The sequence below is a fragment of the Numida meleagris genome, chromosome 3, assembly GCF_002078875.1.
Source record: "Numida meleagris isolate 19003 breed g44 Domestic line chromosome 3, NumMel1.0, whole genome shotgun sequence".
NCBI classification, from domain to species: domain Eukaryota; kingdom Metazoa; phylum Chordata; class Aves; order Galliformes; family Numididae; genus Numida; species Numida meleagris.
The window spans coordinates 21,503,233-21,530,226 of NC_034411.1; the positions used below are offsets into that span (position 1 = coordinate 21,503,233).

General features: G+C 39.5%; 1 protein-coding gene across 6 annotated transcripts in view; it reads right to left on the minus strand.

The window, feature by feature from the left end:
* Positions 1 to 26,994, minus strand: part of RPS6KC1 (ribosomal protein S6 kinase C1) — an 87,711-nt gene that overhangs the window by 19,519 nt on the left and 41,198 nt on the right. For 5 of the 6 annotated variants that reach the window (XR_002436576.1, XM_021390386.1, XM_021390385.1 and 2 more), the window contains 3 exons: positions 20,595 to 20,687; positions 9,997 to 10,044; positions 8,257 to 8,389 (listed from right to left, as the gene is read on the minus strand). Coding sequence is in view for 5 of the 6 variants with exons in the window: in XM_021390386.1 (XP_021246061.1) it covers positions 8,257 to 8,389; positions 9,997 to 10,044; positions 20,595 to 20,687 (274 nt within the window). In the remaining variant the exon portion in view is untranslated. The remainder of the gene's footprint in view (positions 1 to 8,256; positions 8,390 to 9,996; positions 10,045 to 20,594; positions 20,688 to 26,994) is intronic. The other variant, XM_021390387.1, reaches the window with a different exon arrangement.

Genomic DNA, 26,994 nt, shown 5'->3' on the forward strand with positions numbered 1-26,994 from the left:
AATAGAGTCTTTAACAGTTATTTTTAAACACTCTCCTTATCAGGCAAAATTCCTTTAAAAAGGACAATGGAAGAAGAAAGTATTTTTCATTGCCTAGGAACAGGTTTTATATATTTCCAGGTATTTCAAAACTAAGTTATCAAAGGCAGAAAACCCTTGATACTTTAAAAATGAATTTGAATAATATAACGTGGAGTTTTCTTGCTCTCCATCCCTCTGGCTAAGACAAGACTTGTTTTTGAAGGGGAAAAAAGATATCTCAGTGGTTATGGTAAAACCAAATATATTAAAAATATTAAGAAGAAATTCTAACAGCTTGAGTCCAGTTGTAAATATGACATTTCAATTTATTAGTCCACAGTTTCTGCCTGTAAGCTACAAATGGATATAGTGGGTCAAGATGACTCTTGCCAATTTCCAAGGCAAGAAAGCATGTAGTGAATAAGAACAGGAACAAACGGAAGTGATGGTCATAGAGAAGGGAACAAGAGCTGCTGTATTCACCACTGTAATACATAAGCACTTTAGATATTCACCCAAAGATGCAGAATCACAGAATATCTTGAGCTGGAAGGGACCAACAAGGATCAGCAAATCCAACTCTGGGCTCCACACAGCACCATCCAGTGTTCAAACGCTATGTCTGAGAGCATTATCCACACAGCACCATCCAGCGTTCAAACACCACGTTTGAGAGCATTATCCAAATGCTCTTTGAACTCCTGCAGCTCCATGCCATTCCCTTGGGCCCTGTCGCTGTCACAGAGAGCAGAGCTCAGCGCTGCCCCTCCACTCCCTGTGTGGAGCTGCAGCCGCCATGAGGCCTCCCCTCAGCTCCGGGCCAAACAAACCCAGGGACCTCAGCCACTCCTCGTACATCTTGCCCTCCAGACATTTCACCATCTTCACAGATCTCTCTAATAGTTTTATACCCTTCTTATACTGTGGTGCCCAAACCTGCATACAGTGCTCCAAGTGAGGCCATACCATGTATTCAGATACCTACGATGGTATCAAATACCTAAGATGTCATGCCACAATAGCCAGACAAGGTTCAGTGGTGTCTCCTAGCACAGCAGGAGAATCACCTCCTGCCAGTGCCACCAAGCAAGTTGCCTCCTGGGACAGCAATGTACTCCCAGCCTACTTGGGCACAAACAAGCGGCCACCATGCATGGGGCAAGAGCCGAGAGTCCCAGTCCAGCCAGCAGCACCACACTCAGCACGTTGTTTGTCCCTGTTTGAGGCTGGGGTCCACACAGATCCTTAAGATGAAGCCACCTGCCTCAAATATGACGTGCTATGCAGCTGTTCAGTAAGGTAGAGGCAGGGCACTGCTGTGCCTTCTGAACCCTGCAGTTTGCCTGAGACTTCTGTATTGCCTTTTGGTAAAAGTTGTTCTTTTCCATAGTCACCAATTCTTTTTCTAATCTTCCATTCTTACACGTATCCATGCTTTCGCTAAGGACTAGCAGGGAAAGAAAAAACAGAAAGGAGAAAAAGAAAGGAGAAAACAATTTTATTTTGCCTGAAAGATTTTCTCCTCTTTTTCACACTTCCAACCACTACAAAACAAGCAAGACAAAAGTTTAATTATACTCCAAGATTGTGATGGAATAGTACTTTTACAACAATTATTTATTTCAATTAAATTATTTTAAGTAAACAGTGCTCACAAAATGATTTTTCCCAATGTATTAATTAGGCAAGGAATTACTCAGTGTCTTTTCACACTGAACAATAAAATCTCATTTGAAACCACCCTCCTGCATTTAATAAAGCATATTAAATCTCCCCATCTCACCTGCATTATGTTTATTAACACAAGCAAATACTAAATATTTCCATCTTCATATTACCAGTATTTATTATCCCAGTACTGCTTCACAAATTTCGTAAGAAAGCACAGATCTCAGCTTTCAAAATGTGCTTACCTAACACGACCAATGAAGAACCACTTTACATTTTTGCAGCATTGTACAGTGCCTGGCACAACTGCCTGTGAGCCTCCAGGCATGGCTTTAAATGCGAATATTAGCATGATCAGTCCTTCCTCTGTATTACGAAAATTACTTTTTGATGGAGGTCTGGGTTGAGCTTAGACCCAGGGATCCAGAAAGCTCAATATCTTGCCTTGTAGTCTATAGTCACATTTTTTTTCCTGTGTCATAACTGGATACCAGGTATGCTTTTGCATGTCACATCTGAAGGTCTCTCACCAATCTAAATGCTTCACATCCTATGCTAAGATAGAAAGGAGTGGACTGTCTGGCAGCATGAAAAGGGAAGGAATTCTCCTCAGCACTACCTCATTTTTCACCCATAGGTCAAAGCTGCTCGTGGGGTAGTTCTTGTCTTCTGCTCCCTCCATCTCACTTCATGCAAGATTTCATTCAGTCTCCACTATATCTTGGCCTCTGCTGAAAGCCTTAGTGCAGCTTAAGAAAGGAATCAACTCCAGAAGGACTAAGGAAGGAAAACAGACGTGTTGAGATCAGCTTACTTTAAAACTTTACAGAAAACTCAATGGAAGAGTCAAGAAGTTCAAACTGGTTTTTGAAAATGTATGGTTTCAAATGCTTTCAGCAAAAATAGGGTTTGCACAAGACAAAAAAAAATCTCTCTTTATCCCTCTAGGTTTCAGAATTTCACAACTGTCTACCTGTGAAAACAGAACTACAACAATGATTCATTTTCCATTAGTAAACATGTTATTATCTTGCCTTCTTAAGAAAAAAGTTCCTTATTAACAATCACTTGGACTGAGAAATCATAGTGAAAGTAACTGCTTCCTGCAACTCCAATTTGGAGTTAAATGCAAGCAAATACAAAAAAAATATTATTATGTTCAAATATGTTTACACACAAATATTTCAAGACTGGCCTCCTGGTCAAATGGAACTATGTAAATAAATGCTATTCAATAATTGTGTTCTATAGTGAAAAACAACAATTTTGTTCCTTTTTGAAAATGTCCAATCCAGGGTCAAACAAGAGTGATATTCGTATCTGGGTATATAATTATGCCTTTATGAATGACATACTAATAATCTTTCCCCCTCTCCCCATGTGTTGTGTAAGATCAAGAAAACCCATTAGCAAGCCATGCTAATATAGTATCAGGAATCTATAAAAACTGAAATTACAGAAATCAATCCAAACAAGTAAGCTTTGGTCACTGTCAAATAGTCACTAAGTAACTATAAAAGCTATGATTTTTAGCTAAAGTTTATTAGTATTTAACACAATTTCAGAAGTACAGTATTAACATAACCAATTAAGATTTTTTTTATTTTACCATAAATAGACTCTATAACCAGTCTAGCTTACTCTTTCTGATTTTACTTCCACACAAAAATCAAAGCTCCTTCTGCAGGTATTAAATGTAAAATTACTTGTTAGAAGTGCCTCGTTTCACCATATTTTCAATACTCTGAAGGTTATATCTGTGCTTCAAGAGGCAGAATCTAAAAAGTTAGTGTTAAAAACAATCAAGAGAATTTCAAAATAAAGTGACCAAGTGATGAAGCTGGATGGGAATACTGTTAGTTCTCTATTTTTTAATATTCTATCAAACACTTCTACAGTTTTTGTTATTAATAGGACTTTGAAGCAATCACATCAAAGAGAAGATAGAGAGACTATACTCTACACATCACAGGATAAAAGGAAACCTAACAGATCAGCAAATTTAGTCTCCTAACCACGTTTTTGTTCTAGCTGACATGAAAAACCATAACCTGTTGGTCTTTTCCTCAACAGGTACTCGGTCACTTACTATTTCAGCTCCATACCCTGAAAGACTGGCTAAACGGATGTAATTCAAAACAATTCATTGGCTTTTGCTACCTTGGCCCATGAATTTGCTCTGAAGCAATTATACATCAATACCTACAAAACCAGAACGCAGTTCAGAATGTGGTAATCGCTGTATTTAGGAAAGCCCCAAAAAAGTGAAAGCAAACAGCCTGAGCTTCCAAATAATTGTGATAAGATTAAAAACAAACAAACAAACAAAAAAAAGCAGCACTGAAAGACATCTGCTTGAACTATTCTCCAAAATATGGCTAAACTCTCTACATCACTGCATAAAAATTTGATTATGGCCAGGACTACCAGTCATAAGTTTTGCACTTCATGTGAATTTATATTCCTTACTGGAAAAAGAACAACCATATGGTTTTCTTCGAATCATTGTCCTTCTTTTCAGTAAAGACATGTAGTAAAGCTAAACTTCATCATATAAATATACAACGGCAACGTATAATTATCTTTGCACAGTTTCTAGGCCAAAAGGGAGCCAGACACGCAGGCGTTATCATGATACAATAACAATATTTCACAGCAGCCACAATGGTATTGCAGCATACACAGGAACTGGAAGCTAATCTCAACCTAATCTCTAACACGACAATAGTTACGAACTCCAGAGCCTCGTATACACAACTCCTTCCACTGCTGCTGGTGAATCTCTGCTATGAAGTTTGCTAGTTTAGGCAAAGCTCCCACTTCCCAAAGCGCTTCAAGCAAAAGCTATTATTTCAAAGCAGCCTTCTGAAAAAGTCCCTTGCCAAGGACTACATCACCTTTCCTACACTTTCTGATCTCTGTCAGCCTTTGCAGCTAGCACTGTCTCCACTCCTAACGACAAATCCAAGCTTTGCAAGCCACAACGTTACCACGCTGTTGTCTACCGATTCCTGCATACACCAAGCCTCTTCAGTGTGAAGTTTCTTGAAGTGCTCTCCAGATTGATAGGAACTCCAGCTTATTTATGGTTAAAGAGATTTGACAGCTTCTAACAGCCACTTAAACTTTGATGTCCCATGGAAGCCCCCCAGTCTATTTTTGAAGCATCTGTTTCTAAAATTTCTGGAGTTGTTAGTGCCAAGAAGAAGCAAGGCCTTGTTAACATCAGATTGGCTCTCTACCACAATAGAATTTGCTAAGTGCCTTCCAACAAAGCTACAAGATAACTTTACCGACTTTGGTGCTTCTAAGACACTCTCGAAGCCTCCAACTGCAGTTATGAGAAAAGCCTGCTAGAGGACCCAAGACCTCACTCACCAATTCTGAGCATGTAACAGCATTATGATTTACTGAAAAAAAAGTTTTCATCTTGAACAAGAGTTTGGGGTCGAGCTTTCAGAATTCCATACAAAACCCAGCGGTGCTAAACTTACTAATATGGTTAAGGTGTACTATAAGCAAGAGCTAGCAAGCTCCTTACCAAATACATAATACCTAACATAACATTAAAACACTCTCTGAATTCACTATAATTCAAGCCATAGCCCACTTAAATTAATATTTTATCCTCAGTGATACTGACTGTGTGCCTAACATAAATCACCACAAAACAATATACTTACAAATCTGACTGGCAGTATTTTCCGTTGAAACAGAACTACTTTGAGTATGAATGTTAAGAACATTCACAAAGTGGTGGAATAAAATTTCAGAGATTATCACTTTAAAAGCATTGTCCTAGAAATGTTTATACTTTCTCAAACTTAACTACAAGCACATTCTCTGTTTCTATTTGGTCTGAGATGGATGTAATTTTTAAGAGACTACCTTTAGTTATTCCTGGTATTTTTATCCTTGTTTTTTAAAGGATGAGTGCTACTAACAAAGGACTGATGTGTTCAAGACAATCAACAGTGGGTTATATTTTTTTTTCACGTTCTCTCCAGAGCTAGGAAATTCTAAAAGACAACTTAAGCATTTCTGCTGAATTGCTTTCCAGCATTTGTCTCCTGGGACATGGTGAGGTGCACAGGTCATGCAGTTCCAATGCAACACAAAATTATTGCCCATTAGGGATTTGGGATCAGGCCCTACACCTGCAATACAATTTTTGTGTGTGTTCTTGAGCAATTTACTCATCAATTTGTGCCCCAGTTCTCCCTCTTTAGAACAGAAAACACCACTTATCTTCCTCTCCCTTTGTATGTTCATAGGCTGGTCAATAAGTTCATGAAAGCAGGGGACTATCCTTAAAGACATTAACCTTGTTAATTCCCTGGTCATTAGGAAAAAATACTTACAGCACTGAGAAAAAAAACAGAGGTGAATCAATTTCCAAACGACTTGTTTTATCAGAAAATGAGGGGAAACTCTTTGCAGTTTTTGGCTTATATCCAAAAGTGTCCAAGTCAAGTGAACATTGCATACCATCATCAACAGCCCTCACCCGCATGAAAATCCCTTTCTGCCAGCTCACCCATTCCTCCCCAGCACAGTCTGACAGCCCTGCACCCCCCCTGCAATGCTCCCCAGTTCTTCCCACGTTCCCTTCTTACTGTTCTTCTTCCAGAGCTCTCTCTTCAGAAAGTACTCCTATCTCACCGTCTCACCTGCACCCCCTCTCCCAGCTCCCCCTGAAAATAACCCATCTTCCTCCCACATTTCCTGCTTGCATGCATGGCCCACAGCTAGGGAAAGGCATCATGAGCTCTGGCTGCCTCCAATTATTTGTCTGCTGACTGGCCTGGCAAAATGACGATGCCTGACAAACATCCCCTTTGCTGCGAGCAGACCAAGCAGATGTCATGGGGTGCTGCACAAAGCTCTAAGTTGCACAAACTTGATTCAGCAGGCACTTGGTAAATTAAAGATCCTCCCACCACAGAACTCTAAGCCTTGGTTACAGGCAGCGTTGGTAAGAGCAACACATTCAGGCCAAGCACATTTAACTGGACTTGTGATCAGGTCAAAGACGACTAGAATAGAGTTACTCCTTCTTAAGGAATATACTCCATCCAAGCATTAAGCTGAGATTTCCAATCTTAAATGGAAGAGCTGTGATCATGCAACATCTCCATTTTTATCACTGTCATCACAAAAAAATTAGCACTCTGAGGAGATTATCTACATCAACCAGTCAAATTAAATTAAGCCCGTCTTTAAATTTTTGTCCTCTCCAAATGATCACTACTCCCCCAGATTCCACTATTACTACATCCAGTTTTCCATCTGTTTTGTGAAGGGACATTCTTCCTAAGAGAATAGCAAAACCATAGGCCTTCAGATACTGCAGAACTATTTGAAACAGTTGTAATTATTACTGTATCTGGTCTCTAATTCTTTCATTCTGCCAGCCTTAAGGTCAGTTGGTATCTGACTAGGCTTTGTTGTTTTTCATTGTTATTTGGTTAGTTATTACTTCTCAAACTGTACCAGCTTACATACAAATTACAGTTCAGGTGATAGTTTCTTTTTATTTGGCTGAAATATACACACCTCAAAAAAGTAGCACTGTAACAGAGCCACAGCATCACCATCAGTATGGTAGTGCGAGGCCTCTCTTCATGCAACACTCCTAGTGATAAAATCATGTCACACAACAAGAAAAAGTCATTCACATTGTAAAGCCAACGTTAGCTGGCCTCATGTGACATAAATTGCTCATAAAAATGCTAAAATCTAAGTTATTAGGAATAAAAGAAATAATATTCAATGCAATAAAATTATCTTCTCTCTCAGTTAGTGTAGCTCCTTCAAATCATCCACTGTGACTAAATTATTAACATTTCCTAAAAAGGGAACTATTAGCAAGCCCAAAATTTATATTCTGCACTCACTCTAAATAAATGTGGGTAATTACATTTGAGGAATATTTAAACCCAGGTGTTAGAGAAAAAAAATCAAGATGTAATTATTTTTTGCCACCTGTTCCCCGTACATTTAACAGGAATTTCATAAATAGTTTGAAGGCACAGCTCTGTGGTTCTGCTTTGAACTCCTGTGTGATGCCACTAGCTATTTTCTTAAAAATCCAGATCAGAATAACTATGTAATATTAACTGCTAAGCAAATGTTCATGTCTTTTTAGCCGACAGTTATTCAACTCTTGTGGGAATGCTTGTCACTTAACTAAAAATTTACTTGCCAAAGTTTACAAAAGTAGCCAAAAACTTTATTTCTTAGAGATGACTGCAAATACTACAGATATTTGTTGCAGTTAAAGCACTCGCTCTCTGGTAGAAAATAAACAGTTGGAAGCTTTCGATAGTGGTACAATTCAAGAAACCCATCAGGATTAGAGGCTACTTGAAAAAGGAATCAGTTCCACTACAGAATGAGGGGAAAGAGGAGGAGGGAGGATGTGGGGTGTCTTACATGACATCTCTAAGGCATAGAAAAATATTTTAATTAGATATATATAAAAGATTAATTTGACACTGAAATGCACAATTGATTAAAACCTAAACCTTTTACTTTTTCAGCAGTATACTTAAGTGAGAGACAAACCTTCTGCATGCTGTAATATGAGAAAGACAGACTCCTCGGAGATGATGTACTTGTGCAGACACACCATGTTGGGCACACAGCGGGGGATGATGGTCGTTCTGCTCCTGCTGTACTCACTACTTTTCCTTAGACCCTGACAGAGAACAAAAAGGTCAGTTGTACCCTCAGTTGCCTTTGGAGCCTGCTGTGCTCTGTGTTTATCAACCAAACTAATCTATCCGAGTTACTCTGGGCTTCAGAGAAACCACTCATCTGCTGCTCTATGCCCCTCGGTCCCCCGAGGCTGTGCTGATGGCATCTGGCACATTTCCAGAGAACAGAAGATGGCACAAAGCTGCCATTAAAATCAATTACATGGGTCAATGTTTTTATTAGAATCTCTCTCAAACTAAGTCATCAGGATGACACTCAGTTATTTCCCTGTGACCTTTTTTTAAAAATTTATTTTTGTGTGTGACCAAAAGACACTATTAAAAAATTCAATTCAAGTTCGAAAGACAAAAGAATGCCCTAGCCTTACAGGTAATCCTCACATTTCCATTGTACTTTAGTAAAGACAACAACAACAGCCACAACAAATAAGAAAGGAAAGGATTAATCTCCTTGAGAGGTAATGATTTTTGGGAGGTAGCACAAAGATGAAGTTGCCAGAAGTGAAAAAATTGATGTGAGCGGGAGAAAGGGAGGGAATAGAGAAAGGGAAAAAATTATGTCAATAGCGTGACCTATTACAGTATTGATGAACATAAGCAGTTAAACGAGAAATTCAATTTTTCCCTATCTGCCAGCAGATAAAGTGAGGTTCTAATATACAATATTCACAAATAATCTTTTCTGAGGAACAAAGAGGTTTTCCATACTGTGCATAAACTTAAGACAAATCACTTCAAATGTCAAATGCACTAAGTTAAGACAGGGTCATAAGCCAGACCTGAAGCCACATTGTAACATGTTAACTAATTATAGCTCCATGTCTGGGACATCCTTTTTTAGCCTTTCCTCCCATCAGTCATGCCATTAATTTCAATGGGAGCCTGAAATAACAGCGACAAAGACAAGACTCAGATTAAACTAACTCTCAGCAACACAGATGCTCGAAGTATGTTGGGATCTTGATCTGAGCACTTTCTGAAACACGGAAGAGTAATATCAAAAAATTTATCTTCCACCCTTAACTATTCAGCAGTTCAATAACTTAGTAACATGAAACTCAGTTTTCAGAGCCTACTGATGTAAAACATAGAAAAGCAATTTTGGATAAGACCAGTCATCCATTTCATCCAGAATCCCCTTTGGTCAATACTACACTCTTCAACTAAGGGCAGCCCAACCACGATGAAGAGTCGTGGGTATACCTGGGCTAAGGAGAATTTTCATCTTAACTTCCTTCATTAGTGGCATATGTATGGCCTGAGTCAGCAGGGTTTGATGGCTCTTTTATGAAGCATGTTGAAACTGTGATTCTTTACCAAAGCCCACTGAGCTATTACCATCCGTAACAAGTGGCAAATCAAGTGAGTAAACCAGCACGTATGAGCTCTAGAGAAGTTACACAGAGAAAGGAATGGAAAAGATTGAATACTGAGAAAAAGGATTCCACTGCACATAATATAGATATATGTATTCACATAGTAGTATACCAAAGAGATTAATAAATACACATTAGATGCAAAGTGATCCTGTGTGGTGGTATAAATGAGGAGGTCAGTCTGTTTAGAGAAGTAATAAGACATTACTTACCTTCAGTATAAAAGTCTGCTGAGTTCTAGTGTCCATTACAAGTAAAACCTAAGCAAAAAGCATTCAGAGAAATATTTTAAATTCACATGAGTAAGATAACAATACACAATTCTTAATATTGAAATATTCTTGCAAACAAAGTGACGTATATCATGATGAAAAAAATTAAAGCCCTGCAGCACACATTTGGTAAACATTAGAAAAAAAATTGACCTAGGATATGGATCTCTAGAGAACGACTAGAATGCTGCCTGATTCCCAGTCAGCTAACTTAAAGAACGAATCTCTACACAGATAAAAAGAAAACCACTACTTTAAAATTGTAGCAATAATTTAGCAGAATCTAAATTACAGAAATGCAACAGCAACAACAAAATAAAACACAAAAAGTAATGTTCACATAGCATTAGCTTCCTACGTTACATCACTTAAATCCTGATTTCTTTTTCCCTAATTCACTGCACCTACCTTCCTACTACAGAATTCCCCCCCCCCCCCATCAAGCTTTCTATACGTCAAATGTTTGTCCTGCTAGTAGGATACCAAAGCTTTTCAAACTGCATACAGACACTCCTATCTCATTCCTCAGTTGCCCTTTCTGTTTTGCCACACTCATAAGCCACAACAGGAAAGGCTGCAAGGAAGTTCCTTTCGTGTCTCTGTAAACTAGAATTAAAGTAACAACAAAAACAAGGATTTCATTTGGGAAAAAAAGTTGATGGGTTTGCTGCAGAAGGGAGTACACCTACAGCCACAGAGAACGTCTCTATTAAGAGTGTATTACCTCTGCTGAAAGCACAACAGAATGATGACAGGAGTATTAGACCATGTCCTGCCTCTTAGCAAGCTCTGTTTATTCACACTTTGAAAACAAAGCAAACAAGAATTATGTACGTATATATTTTGGGGAAAGTTTATCTTCAGGGAGCTGAAACTCTCTGCATCTCTGTCTTCAAATCACACACACGAATTAATTGTTTGTAAACTCCAAGAACACAGATGTACTTGAAAAGTACCAGCTGCAAGACAGCCACAAAACAAGGGCAAGCATAAGATCAATCCTCCTCTAGGAACAAGAATAAGAGTACGCACTCACTGTTTATTTACAATAGACATTGTAAGTCCCCGGTGTGAACAGTCAGATTTAGTTACACCAAAATACTTAGGCTGAAAAATCAAAAGCCTGAAGGGCTGAAAATGCCAGCACCAGAGTCACCTAACTCAGCATTCAATGGATGAGTTGCAGCGACTGCGCTTCGAGGTTCATCAAAAAAGACTGCTTGTAGAGGAACGATGTGTTGGGGCAACACGGTTTTGGGTTCGCCAGGTGGCAGGTTAAGGACAATACAGCATTCACTCTCCTCTGTCTCTGCCCTGTGGGGCAACGATGGACCCACTGGCCCTTACAGGGCAAAGCCTACCAAGTTCCCTCACTTTCTCTGCACCTTCTGACTTCCTCTTCTGCCAGAAGAGCCATCAGGTGCAGTGCCTGCAGCAAAGCGAAGATGTGCCAGGAGGGGAGGTTTCGGGGCAGCACTGTACAGACTTCCCCAAAGCTGTAGCAAGACAAGTGCTGCTTTTAGAGGTGGCCACGCTCCAAACGCTGCCCTCGTTCTCTCTCCATTGCAATCAAGTAAGAGAAAGAGAGTTGGAGTCTTTCCACATCATTGCTCTCACCAAATTCCACTGAAAGAAATAAAGGGAGAGCCACTTCTCCTTCTCAAAGCCTTCCTCTTCTACCGGGGTTGCACCCGGTATTCAAAGCCTTTATCTTCTAGTGAAAAAATATCATCAGACATTGCTATTAGTGATCATTTTTGAGGAAGAAATGACATGTCGTTTCCATGTCAGTGGCATATGTCCCTATGTCACGGAGTTTCTCTGAACAATTTTTCAGGTCTCTTCCTTGGATCTTCCAGAAACCAGCTGAATAAATGGTAACTGTAAAACTGACTTTAGTTATCCTTGCTTAACTAAAAAGGCATAAAATTAAAATGATATACAAACAATAAAGAAAACCAGAAGAGCAAGAGAAAAATAAAAGCCACTTTGCAGGAGGTGCCAGAAGAGGACAGATAAAAAACAGTTCAAAACAATCATGTGTTTACAGTCACTTTCTTCTTACCCCAAGTTTGTTTGTAACTAGACACTGTTCACATTGAGGCAATAAATACAAGAACATATGTGATTTTTTTTTTAAATGTGCCCTTTGACTGTCAATATCTCCCAAACAGGTGTTGGCTAAATGATTATAAATTGGCCTCTGGATACACCTCTTCAACTGAGCCGTACCAGGAGTGGCGATAATATAATTAGACCTAAAAACATCAGGCTGGTGAATGCTTTCCATCTGTTTGGCAATAATGTTTAGTTAACAGTAGTCTTTAAAAGAAGCACCTTCAACTTCAGTTCTTAAAGTTATTTATAGGGCCATTCTTAACACACCAGCACTCTTGCTAACAAGAGCTTTAGCCACTTGGAAATTATTAGCCGTACAGCTGTAGAGGAAAAGAAATGGCAGCATTTAACATCTGTATCTCTCCAGATTTATAAGCAACAACCTCATTTAAAGTCATTTCTTAATGAACAGTTCTGTATTAATATTGTAGTTGCACGCACAAAGATCATAAGGAGCCAAACATTTTTTTAATACCAACAGTAGGCCAATCAGTAATGAAGCTGTCAGCATAAAGGACAGAATAATAGCTTCTTTAACCCTCAGACAGGATTTGTTCATTTGTAGAGTAGAAGACACCAATTTAAAAACTGCTCATGGGTTTGCTCACCTTTATAAAGGCAAAAATCTAATTTGGTACTAATTTGATACAATTGTCTTTCCAATAAAAGTCTCCTAAAGCCATCCTTTATTTCATGATAAAACAACTGCTATAACTAAAACTGTCATGAAATAATTACCTTTGATAGCATACCTTATTGCACAAATACAATTAATGTATTCCTCCCTTTCATTTTTCACACTTGCTTATCAGCACTGCATTAGCATATGGTGAAACAGAAGAGATTATTGAGCCCTCAACCTATAAGATGACATATAGAATAACTACGACTAACGGGAATAAAGCAGACAGCGGGTCCCTTTAGGGTTGCCTTCATCTGTTGTTATATTACAACATCAAATTGAAAGTAGCAGCTACAGTTTTATAACAGTAATAACAAATAATGTTTGTGCACCTTCGAGGTTAACTACCTAGATGGACTAACCAGTCTTACTAGCCAGCTTCCCCATCAAGCATCATAGCTTTCCCCCAGTGATGATAAGCTACAGCTCCACTTCATTTAATGGAAAATTATTTCTTTGCTGATTCAATAACTACTTTTCTGCGAGACCTTTAACTTCTCAGGAGATCCCAAGCAGCCCAGCAAGAACCATGAAAGGAACTTTTCTGCCCAGTGATACTCCATTTGACCCTGGCAGAACATGGAATTTACAGGGGCCCCCGAAAACCAAGAATCTGTTTCTAAGAGAGGCAGCCTGCATGCACAATACAAAAGTGTTGTTTAAACAGATTCATCCAAATAATTTAAAAAAATATATGAATGATTAAATCACTGACCAGAAAACTGACATTTTAGGAAGGGGTAAGACCAGACAAGAGACTGTCCCAAACATATTTGCTTGACTTTCTATCAGATGAACACAGCAAAACAAGGTGAGCAGCTCTTGGATGCATTATCCAGGCTGTTGCCCAGCAGTAACACCGGCACTGACACAAGTGTCAACTTTTTCTCCTCACTTTGCCCTTTATAGCCAGGTTCTGGACAGCCATGCTACCCTAACGTGTCTTACCCATTTGCATACCTTCCCATTTTCCTCCCATTGCAAAAGGGAAGTGCTTGCAAGTTCATCAGCAATTCTTTTTCTAAGAGTCCTTTTTAAAATGCAAGATGACCAAACCTCCACCAGAACGACACACCAGGACAAAACAGGATTCCACAAAACATTCCCCTCTGCATAACTCCGTCCTTCCCCAGAGCAGATCACACCAAGGACCGGGCTGCTCCTGGCTTGCAGTAAGCTCATGGAACATGTTTTGCTGATGACAACTACTGTGTAAGGTGTAATATTTAATACCTCATAACAATGAGCTGTCAACTGTAACATGCAGCATCCTATCTCAGGGGGGAGGGAGAAAAATGCACAGCAGGGCATTCCTGGGCACTGAGCAACTAGACTGTGACACAAAAGGAGACCAGGCAAAATCCTATTTGTAATACTAATGTACAAACACAGTCAAGGTCCACGTATCACGCTGGCTTTTGCAGCATTGTTGCTTAGCCATTTTTCCCTTATTTTTGTGTGTTGACAACAAGCTCAAAATGGTAAAAAAAAAAAAAAAAAAAAAGACAGCAAAATAGCAATTGCCACAAATGTATAGTGCAAATACAGTCTCTACACCACTCATCCCTATTTTGTATAAGCAGTTTAGTTCTCAGGCACATACTAAAACAGAGGTGAACACAGCAACGTTGCATGGCAGCATCTCAGTAAACTAGCAGACAGAAACACCCCTGTGTGATGCCAGATACAATTTTCTACTCGTGATTTTGAGGTTTTTGGTTTTTTGGGTTTTTGTTGTTTGGTTTGCTTTGTTGGGGGGAGGGGTTAAGTCAAGGGTTAATACTGATGCTGACAGCAGCTACTTAAAAAATTTAGCTTCTTAGATTTAATTTACAGTGTATCCAACAGCTTAGTAGAAAATAAATTAAAATAAATTCAATGCAGAAGGTACAATTAATTGGAGAAAAATAAAATAAAACCTGCCTGGTACATAACGATAGTCTGGCTTTAAGAAAACAGTTAATTTTAGGATTTTTAAACGCACGGAAATTAGCAAATGTTTCAGTATGCTAATTTTTTTTAATTAAAAGATATTTCTGCTGTAAAAGCTCTTTCATATGCACTACTGATTCTTCATCAAACGTTAAGTTTCCAACTTAACACCAGTATAGCCGGTGGCAGCCTGAAGGTTTACCATCTGCTGCCACCCAAAGTCACGGTGGCCACCTTCAGAACATATGCATCAAAGCCCTGAGATAAGAGACCGAAGGAGTACTGCAGAAGTCAGCATAAGGGGAATCACAGACCCAGAGGCAGGCAACAGGCAAGTCACCAGGAAAAAAGAGCGCGCTGAACCATCAGTCACCCCACCAAGCACCCAGCCAAGGTCGCAGGGGACACTACTGCAAGAACTAAGAACTGCAAAATGCGCTGCTCTCCTGCAGGTGGCTTTAATATAAATGCAGCCCTCTAACATACCGCTGTTATTTGCTTTTCCAGACCTCCCTCCTTTTCTGTTTTTTCTTTCCCCCGTAAACAATATTGGTGTTTTTCCAGAATCCCTCCTTCTAGAACACGGCACAGAACATATTTGTGCTGCTTGATTTACTTGGGCAAGGTTTAACATTGATCACAATGAACACCTCAAAACATTCACTAACACAAATGTGTCTAAGTCCACTAACACAGGCTGAAAAATAGCTGTTGCCTGATCAAATAAAAAAGGAACAGAATTCCTTACTGCGGTATCAGATACCTAAAGGGTTTTTAAGATACACTATAGCTGAGGGATTACTTTAAAAGCTGCTCTATTTTGTTGTTAAATTGCTGTTCTATACCGAAGACAGCCCACATAATAGCGTGGCTAGTGGGTCACATACTGATTCTGGTCCTTACTTCCTAACAACTGCAATCTCATCAGAACAGAACCTGCAGAAAAAGTCCCACAAACTCACAGGTATCAGATGCTCACCTAGGATTTTTTCCTTGCATTTCTATCACCAGTGGGCAGGAAAATCCCGCGTTACAGGTAGTGACAGACAATAAGTAAGGCGACAAGTTGGTGACCTGATCCCAGAACAAGCACTTGGGACTTCACAAAAGCCTCAGCAGGGCGAGCAAAAGGCTGACTGCTGTGCTCAGGACACAGCGGTGGTGATGAGGCAGAAACAGGCATGCAATTCCCCCTGCTCTCCTCAGCTGTGCCGGCTGTCAAGGCTACCAGGATTAAAAGATCTGCTTAACACAGATTTATTCTTGTCACTTTTCAGATTACATCACTCAGACTCTCACTCATCTTCCTCTGTCGTTGCAAAAAGAGATTATGTTTGGCTAATATGTATGAAAAATGTGATTATTGCTTATCCTTGTACCTGTGAATATGAATTATCTTCAGTTTGCAATTATTCCTCCTTTCACACCATTATTCTAAGGAACTTAAGGTTTGTATATTCTATGACTTGCTGTAATAGTGTACTTAAAAGACAAAAGGTGCAGCTTTAAATAATGCAAATACTAAGAAAGCAGAGTATATTCAAATTTAAGTTGTTTAATACTTTCAGTTGGCTGTAACAGAAAGTTCATCTTTTTGCAAACAACACCTAGTCAATTCCTTGTCATGTTTTCAGCCAGTTTATCTTTCTAAGCACAATTATGAAACAAGAACAAATGTCTGAACTTGTTCACACTGTTTATTACAGTTCCTTCCCTCCCCCCTGCCACCTCTTCTGTACACACAGCCTCGCATTCAGGTCTCCAAGCTTGGCAATGCGCACTCAAGAGCCGAGTGAGAGAAAACATCTGCTGCGGTCAATTCAGTTTCACAACCGCAGCATTCTTTAAACTCACCTCCACATAAAGTGCTGAATATTTAAGTTTCTAATAAACACTAAATGGTCATAGCCGCTACAACATGAAATATTCACGCACAGCACACACTGCCATTAAAGAGCCCATTTCTCCTACTCTCTGCCTGAACTCCATTAAAACTAGCCATAACCTGTTCGAATTCAACTACAGGTCTGCAGATCATACATCTGAACTCCAGATTCTTTATATTAGTGCTTTTTTGTACTTTTGCTCATCAAGAAGACAAGTAGTAATCACATTTTCTGAATAATTGTTAACACTGTTTTGGTTATTCCGCACGTTTCTAAGGTCAATTCATCACAGTATATTAACATCAGTTATGACTTCTCACAGCAGCACAACAGTCACAAACATAATCTATACTCAAGATTAAGGTAATTACTTCCAGTTCTTCAGGGAAAAAAAAAAAAAAAGTTACTTAATTCCAGAATCCCCCTCAGAAAACTCCCAAAATAATGTTAGCAAGGCCCTGATGAGAGTTATTTTATTTGATAAGGTTTCAGGTTGTATAAGGACGCTTAACAAAGAGCTTGTTGAACAACAATCTCAAATGCACAGACATCCATCAAAGACTGATCACTGCAACACGGACCATGTGGCTTGATAAGAGTCTAGGGGAGGGGACAGAAAAGACATAAAAGACAGTCATTGGTTACAGAGGCATAGTTATTACTTAATGTACTCTGCTTTCAAGATGAACCTTTAAATGGAGTGAATCTAAATAACAGGGTTCTAAAGAATAAGAAATTGGGCTTGAAACAGCATTGTTAAGGTATCCAGCAGCACTGTAACAAAGTAGTTTCTTCAGGGGCCAGCTGTAGCTTCAAAGGAAAGATTTGCCTAGGGCAGAAACTCAGCACAGAATCTGCAACTCGTATTTTTAATTAGTCAAATTTTGAAAGCAAAAGTCTTTGGTACTCCAAAAAGAAGTTTTCTACTTTAAGGTACATGAACTGGTAAAACGATTGATCATTCTTGCATGGTGATAACAGTAGCTAAAATATTAAGATATTTGCCTGTTTTTGGTGCAGTACCTCTGGTAACATTAGTAAGAGCTGAGCTTGCCAATCAGCAACAGAGCTGAGAGCCCACAATATCTGCAGGACAAAAGCAACATCCAGATTTAGATTAAACCTCTATTTTCAGAAAGCCATCCACAGGTAGACTCGTCCCATAAAATACCTGCAAACACCATCTAGTTAACCTTTGGCACCGCGAAGCAAGCAAACACAGCAGCAGCAGAATTTAAGAAACGTGGTTTCCTCAAGCACCAGCACAGATCCTCTCGAGTCTATTAAAATAGTTGGATTTATACAGCCTTTGTACAAGAGCAGAAGCAAAGGGTGAGAGTTGAGGCACTGTTATGGGTGCTCTACTATGTATTTTCACAGCACTTTCAGGAATTTAATAATGCTAAAATCTCTAACTCTCACAGCTTCAGCAGAAAAGGGGTCAACACAGCAAAAAATTATTCAGGTAACAAGGAAGGTGGAAAGGCAGATAGAGAGGGAAAGATGGCACATCAGCAATAAACCAGACTAGAATTAGATGTCCAATAATTTTGTCTAGTCTAAAAAGGTTTGGAAAACCCAGCATTTCAGGTGGCAACAAGCATTTTATCTGTGAACAGGAAGCCAATTCCAAATACTTCAAGTGGCTTCAAAACAAGAACAAAGACTGGCATTACTCTAAGGCGAGGCACTGAACCTTTCAGCATTTGATGAGTGAAGGTTATCAGCTGGTTTGCTTCAGTCAGCACGGCCACAGACACCAGCCTGGGCCTCAATCAGCAGTATAAGAACAGCACAGGAAGCCACCCACCACCACGTTCCATTCAGTGTGCTTAGGCCAGTCTCGCCCAGACCTAGGCAAGACAGCAGTAAAATGTCAGTGGCTTGTCACTATTTGCACACCCATTTTTCTGCTGAAACCAGTTAAGTTACCTCCAGGTTAGAAATAGCAGAAGACTATTTTCAGGCAAAACTCTGGGTGATGCCAAATCAGCTACAGACGTGAGTCCACAAGCACAGCATCTTTGGCACCAGCCCTGAAAATCAGAATCCATTTTCAAGAATAAACACACTATGCCTCAGCAAGGATACTTGCATCAGAAACTTGCCTATCAATTTGGATTTCTCCAGACATGAGCTTCATCGAGTAAATGCAAGCAGAGAAGGAGGCAAAAAAAAGCGATGGTGAGGAATAACAGGAGATAGTGGTTTAAACCAAAGGCAGGGGCATAATTTCCAGCACACGGATACATATACACATCTTTGCTTCATTGACCACACACACTGTACGTTAGGACTTAGAGCGTGTTTTCATTTGCCTCAGGACTCGGTGAATACTTAGAAACAAGATAAAACACAAGACTAAGTGTAATAAGGATAATCTGGAAGCAGGCATGTAGGGTACAAAGACAGCTGAAGGAATATTGTTCCTTTTTCCACACAGTAATTAAACATTAACTCTGACCCCTATAATACTGTTTACACACAAGCACACAGCTGTATACACAGGCCTGTTCCCTTGGACCACTCCTCACACACATCTCCAGCGCTAAGATCTTGTATTTCTGTCATCCCTGGAACACTAATTCTCCCCAGCTCTGCCTCAAAGATCTGCGTACATTAATTTCACACCAGCGAAATGTGCTGAGAGGGATCTAGGAGATCTCACAATGCTAAGGACTCTAAAACCTTGACTCTGAGATCATGGATCTTCTCCAGTCACTGCTCCTTTTTCCTATACGAGAAAAGGCCTTTCTCAGTTCCTTTCCAACACCTCTGCAGCCTTACACTCTCAGACTAATTCATAAAGTCCACGACTGCCATAGGCATTTAGTTGGAGGCTACCAATCAAACAGGTGTTCTTTCAAAGCCGACTCTGACGTGCATACAGAGAGAAACACAGGGTAGCGTCTGCACTTAAAAAACAGAGGAAAGAAGACAAAAAGAAGTCAAGGATGAGAAATCCTTGGGTGTGACAAAAACAACCATAATGCCTAATGTATAGTAGTGCTCTGAGGAGAGGTTATCAACTTATTACAATAATACAAGCAAAGAAAAACAAAGATTTATCCCAGTAGCTAGGTCCAGTCTAACAAGAAGGGAGAAATACAGATCTTAATAAGATCAGCTAGCTTTTCTGATACAAGCTAGAAATGTATAAATTGGTCATGCATCAAGTATACCATGCACAAACCATGGACTACACGAGGAACTCAAAAGACACAAGGGAACTGGAATAGAAGAAGGAAATGAGCCTTTACAGTCTTACATTAGCCACTGTCACACTGCTGAATAATGCAACATCTTAGAAGTATTTGGTAAGGTGATAACTAATCAGCAGTATCAAAACAAAGCAGAAATTCTGGTCTCTTAATTAGGCTTGCAAAAAGATCTGTACGGTCCTTTACTGTTTACAGAGGAATATTACCCTGGGATTTTGGGTGAAATTATTTGCATGTGTCAAAAAGAAGTTTGGCTTCACTGCTGAATCTATGTCTTGGCTGGGGATGGAGAACAAACATTTGTTGTTCCTCTAACACCATTTTAAAGGATAGCTCAAAAGTGGGAATTTTTACCTTTCTGTATTTCAAATGTCCACCAGTTTATTCAACTGAAAACACATCAACTCGTCCTTATCCCAGCACTGTAACGATGATTCATTTTCAAAAAAACAGGCCTCATCCTATCTAATGCCACCAAACATGTATCCTATCCTTTAGCTCAAATATATTTTGCATGACCTTACATGAATTGCTCAGATAAAAGCCTTTTTTCTTCTACTTTTGTTATTTTAAAGTGCAGATGCATTTGAGTCATTTTCCCCTTTTGTTTCATATCCTTAAGATCCACAGCTTCAAAGACAAAATGTCAGCATGCAGTCGATTTATGACTGAACTCTTGAAGAGACACTGAAGAATTACCTTGTCAATCACCCCAAGGACTCTGAAGGCCTTCAGTTCCTCGGCAGGGCTCCTTAGGTTCCAAGAGGGCCTTGAACTTAGTGATCCTGGAGGCTAATGGAAGATATCAAAGATTACACATCAATCAGGGTGGTACTTGAAGGAAGACTGCCTGCTGAAGCAAATGCCAGGCCGAAGGAAACTAAATTTATCATAAATCAGAGAGAGTGAAGATGAAAGGAGAAGTTTTCTGTTTGTCCTTAGTGGGGGAAAAAAAAACAACTTCCCAGTAAATAAAACCAAGATAACATCGAAAACAAAATTTTAAAAAGAAAAAATAATGAGTTTTTATACTTTCTATGCTTAACAGAACCTGGCTGAATCCATTGCTGAATTCTTCACCCACCCCAATAATCAAAGCCTTACAGGTATTCCAGATACAAAATAATTCAGAGATCACTGAAGAGGAGAAAGTAAATTAGAGGCTTTTTAAGTTTGAAGAACATAAAATACAGGATTATAAACAGAATTCTCTTGTTCTCTGATGAGCTTTATGAAATCCTTTTAGTAGCAAGGTGAACAATAGAAATAATTCCTAATACTGCCTAAGAAAAAGGAAGCTAGCTACATCACAATAATCTAGAAAGTAACAAGAAAATCAGCAGATGCTAACTGTTCAAGTATTTAATACACAGAGACTTTTGTCCATGTTATACTTCGTAATTTCTCAAGGCAGACTCTAAGTTTGCATGTCAGAGGGGGGGGACGATGTTTAAAGTAGAAGTCTTTTGAGACAAAGATCAGCCCCTAAGCATCACATTTACCTCTGGCACGTTAACAAACATTTTCAGAAGTTTCTAGTTGCAAACTGAGAGAATTCATTAGAACCTTCTCTAAAAATTCAACATGCAGCTTCTACTAGAACCACAGACCAGAGTCCCTTCCACACAAATCTGACATATTCATTTGGAAATCTGTTGAACACAAAACTCTTTTTAAGCCTAGACAAGCCCCCCCATGGCTCTTCTTCTAATGCACAAAGTAAAGGAAGAGGAAGGTGAAATGCCTTGATTTTTAAATTTCTGAAAGTCAAAAGTTGTTTATCTTATTTGTCAGCATCCTGAGACATTTGTTAACAAATATGTCACAAAGGAAAACCGCTGGTAAGCAATTCTGTTGTGGATAAAATGCTTAAGTATCAGGGGAAAAAAAAGAAATTTCCCCCTAACGACCAGAAACTTGCAGAAAAACTGGAGACACTAAGCCAGGTAATTCCATTTCCTCCCCTCATTGTGTTTGCCCTCCAATATCTTCACTGTGCTATTCTCAAGGTCCAGAGCACCTCCTCATATTTCTCCCCAAAATCAGTTTCCCTTCATGTTGTCAATCACCTTATTTCCTTCCAAATTATTTCCCCAAAGCAGCTCCTATTTTAGCATTGCCTGTGAAATTCAACAGAAAGGGTCAAAAACACACATTCCAAAAGCGTGGAACATGTTCCAAAGGTGTACTACTCTACCGGGCTCTTTGTTTAAAAGAGTTTATTATTTATCTTCATTTAACTGACCAGCTTTTGTGACTTTTCTTGTCATGTAGATACTGCTAAGTACCAACAGAACTTAGAAGAAAACAGCCCAGGTTCTACAAATCATTAAAGCTTTTAGAATGAAGAAGAAAGTAATTCTGCAAGAAGTTTTTTCTCCATACCTAATTTATGTCTCACATGCTAGTAATCTACCAGGAAGGTCAAGGTGGCTTTCTTTTTCTGACTTGTATTTTAAATGTGTGCAATTTTTCTGCATTAACAAAATAGATGCTTTGAAACAGAGTTCTGCTATCTTAGAGTTTGTCATGACACTATTTCAAAAGCATTCTAAGGAATATGTTTAATGAAAGAAAATACTTCCAAATTCTCAGGACTACTGTAAAAGATTTCCACTTTAGTTACAAACTATTACTTTTTTATAACATTCCTCAATAATCATGCTTTCAAAACTTTCTCTTATGCACAACATTTCAACCATGAATTAAGTTCATACATGTCCACAGAAGTTAACAGTTGTCTAACAGTGCTACAGAATTGGACTTCTGCACCCACCATGTCCACAGAGTCTGAAGTAAAACAGTACGTATTCTTGGGTTCTTCTCTAAAATATCAACAAAGACTGTACAGTCAGTAATAGTACATACACGCTGTTCTCCATATGTGCATTCTATAGTTGCTTCTTACCTTAAAATGATTAACAATCACATTCATGTCTCTACAATTCCCAGTAGCTTTTCTATTTCTATAAGTTTCAGGCTATTTTTCTTTTTTTTTTTTCCCTTTGCTCTTTAAAGTGGTTTGGTTTTTACCACTGTGAAGTCTAACAGCTGACCCGAGAGATGGAAAGGCACCACATTCTGTTGTGAGAGCCAGTTCTAAATACTCAATTTCCAGAACTATAACAATTAAGCATTATATGTCTGCTTCTCTGAATAGAGTGAGAAACCCAAGCTCAGCAATGAGAAAAATAACTAAAGGCCAGCTTGCTTGTCAAAACTAAAAGAACAAAGAAAAAAAAAACAGGAAAGAGGCTAACAAAAAGTCAAAGACAGGTGACAGGACAAGGGGAAATGGCCTCAAGTTGTGCCAAGGGAGGTTTAGGTTGGATATCAGGAAAAACTTCTTTATAGAAAGGGTTGTTAAGCACTGGAATAGGCTCCCCAGGGAGGTGGTTGAGTCACCATCCCTGAATGTGTTTAAAAACCATTTGAATGTGGTGCTCAGGGACATGATTTAGCAGTGGACTTCGAGAGTTAGGGTAGTATGGTTAGCCTGCGGTTGGACTTGATGATCTTGAAGGTCTTTTCCAACCTGAGCCATCCTATCATTCTATGATAAGACTTAATTTGCCTTATTTCTAAAGGCATTTATATTCTAAAGAAAGTGTCAGACTACCTATATCCACTGAACTATCTGAAGAATAACTTCAACAACCTATCCAAATGGTCAGCACACTGCTCAGGTGTTCTAGGACCTTCTCTCCTGCTGTTAAGCCTTCTGTACTTGGAAACCATTTCCAGACTACACTCTGAGCTTCACAACAGAAGCCAGCTGGGGTTACCTGACTAGGGATCAGCATCCCAAGTCCTGCAGGTCCTTTCCCACCATCACCTTTTGGTTAGCCTGCACTAACTTCAAGTGGAAAAGGACAATGTGATTGTGATGCTAGCCATTTCAAAGATTGAGCAATTTGTGACCACCACATGTCTTCCAAAGACTCTAGTTTTGGAACCTACACAATGAAGCACAGCTCGTCTTAACTTCAGCATCACTGTTGGCCATTACAAGAGCCTCTCATGTTAACGTCATTGAAGGCAAGAGTTCTATCCCTAGCCTGGTGACACAAACACCATTTGACAGGAGATAATTCTACTGCTGATTCTGCAACCTTTGACAGCAGTCATCACAGAATTTCAGGATTAAAAAAGAGCACTTTCACAAACATCAGTGCAGAGCTCAGCTCTGAGCTGTGCATCAAAATGAGACCTCCCCTCACCATGCAGAGGTCAGTGTCTGATGACTTCAGTCACCATCCCTCATAGCATGGCCAAAACTTTCACTTCAGCAAAGAGATTCTTCATTTTGAAGCAGATTCTGTTGGCCTGAGATGCAAGGCTCCACATGATGGTTGTGAAACAGTTTCCAGCTCTCTTGGTCTGACAGAGCATCCTGATTCTGCACCAAGTGAAAAACACATTGCATCTCTGCATGCATCTGAACAGAGACTAGGTTAAGGTGTGCTTCAGAAGGTCCCCCGTGACCATCAATTTGAAAATGTATCTTCCATGAAGCTGAGACACAGTTGGGGTCATGTACATCTGGAATCAGAAGGTGATTGGAATGCAGAATGATCTGGAAAGCTTTGAGACTGAATTTCTATTTTTTGTTAAACCTGTATCACAGAACTATAGCAGGGTATTTTCTTTACACTTTATGCAGTCTTTATGCACATTTAATGAGAATTTTAGGACGTACAATTTCTTATAAAATAACAGCAAAGAATGAAGAATACTGTTCCTGTCTAGGCATTGAGTTTGCCTGTAATACTCAATACTAAACTGCTTTGAAAATTGAAAATATCAGACATTTTAGAGGACAACAGCTTTTGTAATGGTGCAAAAAGAGACAATTCCTAGTGTAAAACAAATGGCATAAGTGGAACTAGAAGTAGTTTCAAAGAGTGATGAAGATATACATTATAAAAATACCAAAGTTAAAAAAGACCATAGCCTGAATGTATATCTGTGCTGGGCCTCACAGTTGACAGCTATGCTAGGCTGTCACTCTGGCTAGGAGGTGGCTCCCCCAAAGCTTGCTACTCATAAGTAGGCAAAAGAGAAAAACAGCTTGAGAACCTGCAAAATGGCCTGCTGCTGCCATCACACAGTGTTCTTGAGTATTTGTTGTCAAGAAGGCTCTTGAGGCTGCCATGCTGTGCTGAAGAAGAGCAGGAAAGTGTTTGCTGAAGCATGTTTTTCTATAAGGTCTGCATGCCTGTTTACAATCTTCAGAAGGTGCCTCCACATCTCCCACTCCTACAGATCACAGCAAGGCTTTTCTCAATGTTTACAAGACCTTGTCAAGTGAGTTCCCAGTTCATGGTCAGTCACAGTTGCGTCAGTTCCCTGTGCTGCTTCTCAGCCTTAAGAAATCTTCTATCCATCCTTAAGCTCTCTGCTTGTAACCTTCTTCAACAGTGCAAAGAGTTCTTCAAATATGTCCTCTTGTGTTTCTCTCTTCACCACTTAGACTTGCCAGCAGCAGGGTGGTTGCTAAGGATGCTATCCTTGAGGGCTACGCTGTCGGCTTTTTGCTGAGGCAAGAGAAGTAGCAAACTATTATTGTTCTTTGTTTGGTTTCCATGGCATCAAAGATAATCTTTTTCTTTGCAGTTCTGAAACACCAGGCCTTTGCCTATAGAGAAATCTGGTCTTCAATGAGGCAAGAGCACGGCATTTCAGGCCATGGAAGAATAGCTTGCTTCTTTCTGCACAGGGCCCCAGGAGAAGCCCCTCTGCCTCACTGCCACTTGGTGTTCAGATGGTAAATGCATGGCTTGGGTTATGTTTACAACACATAGCCTTTTGAGACTGATTCATATGGTTCAGCATATGCCTGACAAGATTTTGGGAGTCATGAGAAGCAGAGATGTACAAGACAATAACTAAACGCACACTTCAGAGCTTACCTCTTCCCTTACTGGACATTCCTCTGGCATGGTGGATGAGAAAGAAGCAAAATGTCACACCTACGAAGGCCAGGTAAGCCTAGTTTTGAAGCTGCTGACCCTGTTCCTTGCAAGTGCACAACATAAACACAAGACTACCTATACTGGTCATGAGTGACAAAGTAGTTCTGCCTTTTAACATCAGGTGGTGAATAGAAACACTGTCTTAAACATTTTACTCTTGCTATCTAGCCAAGGCTCTTCCTCCAAGGTGCTGAAAGTTTCAGCACTCTCACATCCTATGAAGTTCCCTGCACTGAATCATGTTTCCCTTGCCAGAAGTGCACTCTGCCCATCATAACTCGGGCACTTCCAGGAGTCTGTTGCACCTGGAGGCATGACAAAACTTCACCATGCTTTTAGTAAAGGCATCACATTTATATACTAAAGCAGTGGTTCTTCGCAAACACTTCAGCATCACTCCAGCAAGGACAAAGAGTTGAGAGACCTCTTTGCTGATCCATCTGGGCAAATAAAGATTTATACAGTCTTATTTAAACATCTGCATAGGTATCCTGTCTAAGCACCAGCATTTGAACAAGAGATGGTATCAGTCAGCATGACTTAGAACAGTAGGAGATGCTACAAGTAACAGACCAGCCTCACCCCAACATGACCGAAGGCATGCTTATGGCAGTTGAGAAGCTAACTAATTACAAGTAACATGCACACTAATTTTCTAAACTATAGACTTAATTTCTATAGGAGACATGCAAAATATCCGCATGTTTCCATTAATGAATGTCTCCCACGAATCACCCTGAAGACAGATGCAGATCATTTCAGTACACTTTATCACTGCCTGCATGGGATGGAATAATTCACACACACACACACACACACACACACAAAACAAAACCATCCTATCTTGGGGACAAAAAAGGGTAAGTAGTAATTAAGGTGAAAGAATTCAGGTCTGCAAAATCTGCAAATAGCATGCAGGGAGAGTCACATTCTTCTTCTCTTAAGATTCTTTCCTGTCCCTCAGGAAAGCCAAAGTAAAGAACATGCCAATTCTTCACAGCTCCAATCACAACCTTTAAAACAATTTAGGGAAGCCCTTCTTCCAATTAATTTTCAGCTATAAACTCAGAGACAAGCTATTCTCCACTACAACCATTGTGACCCAACAACATTATCTGCCCTTG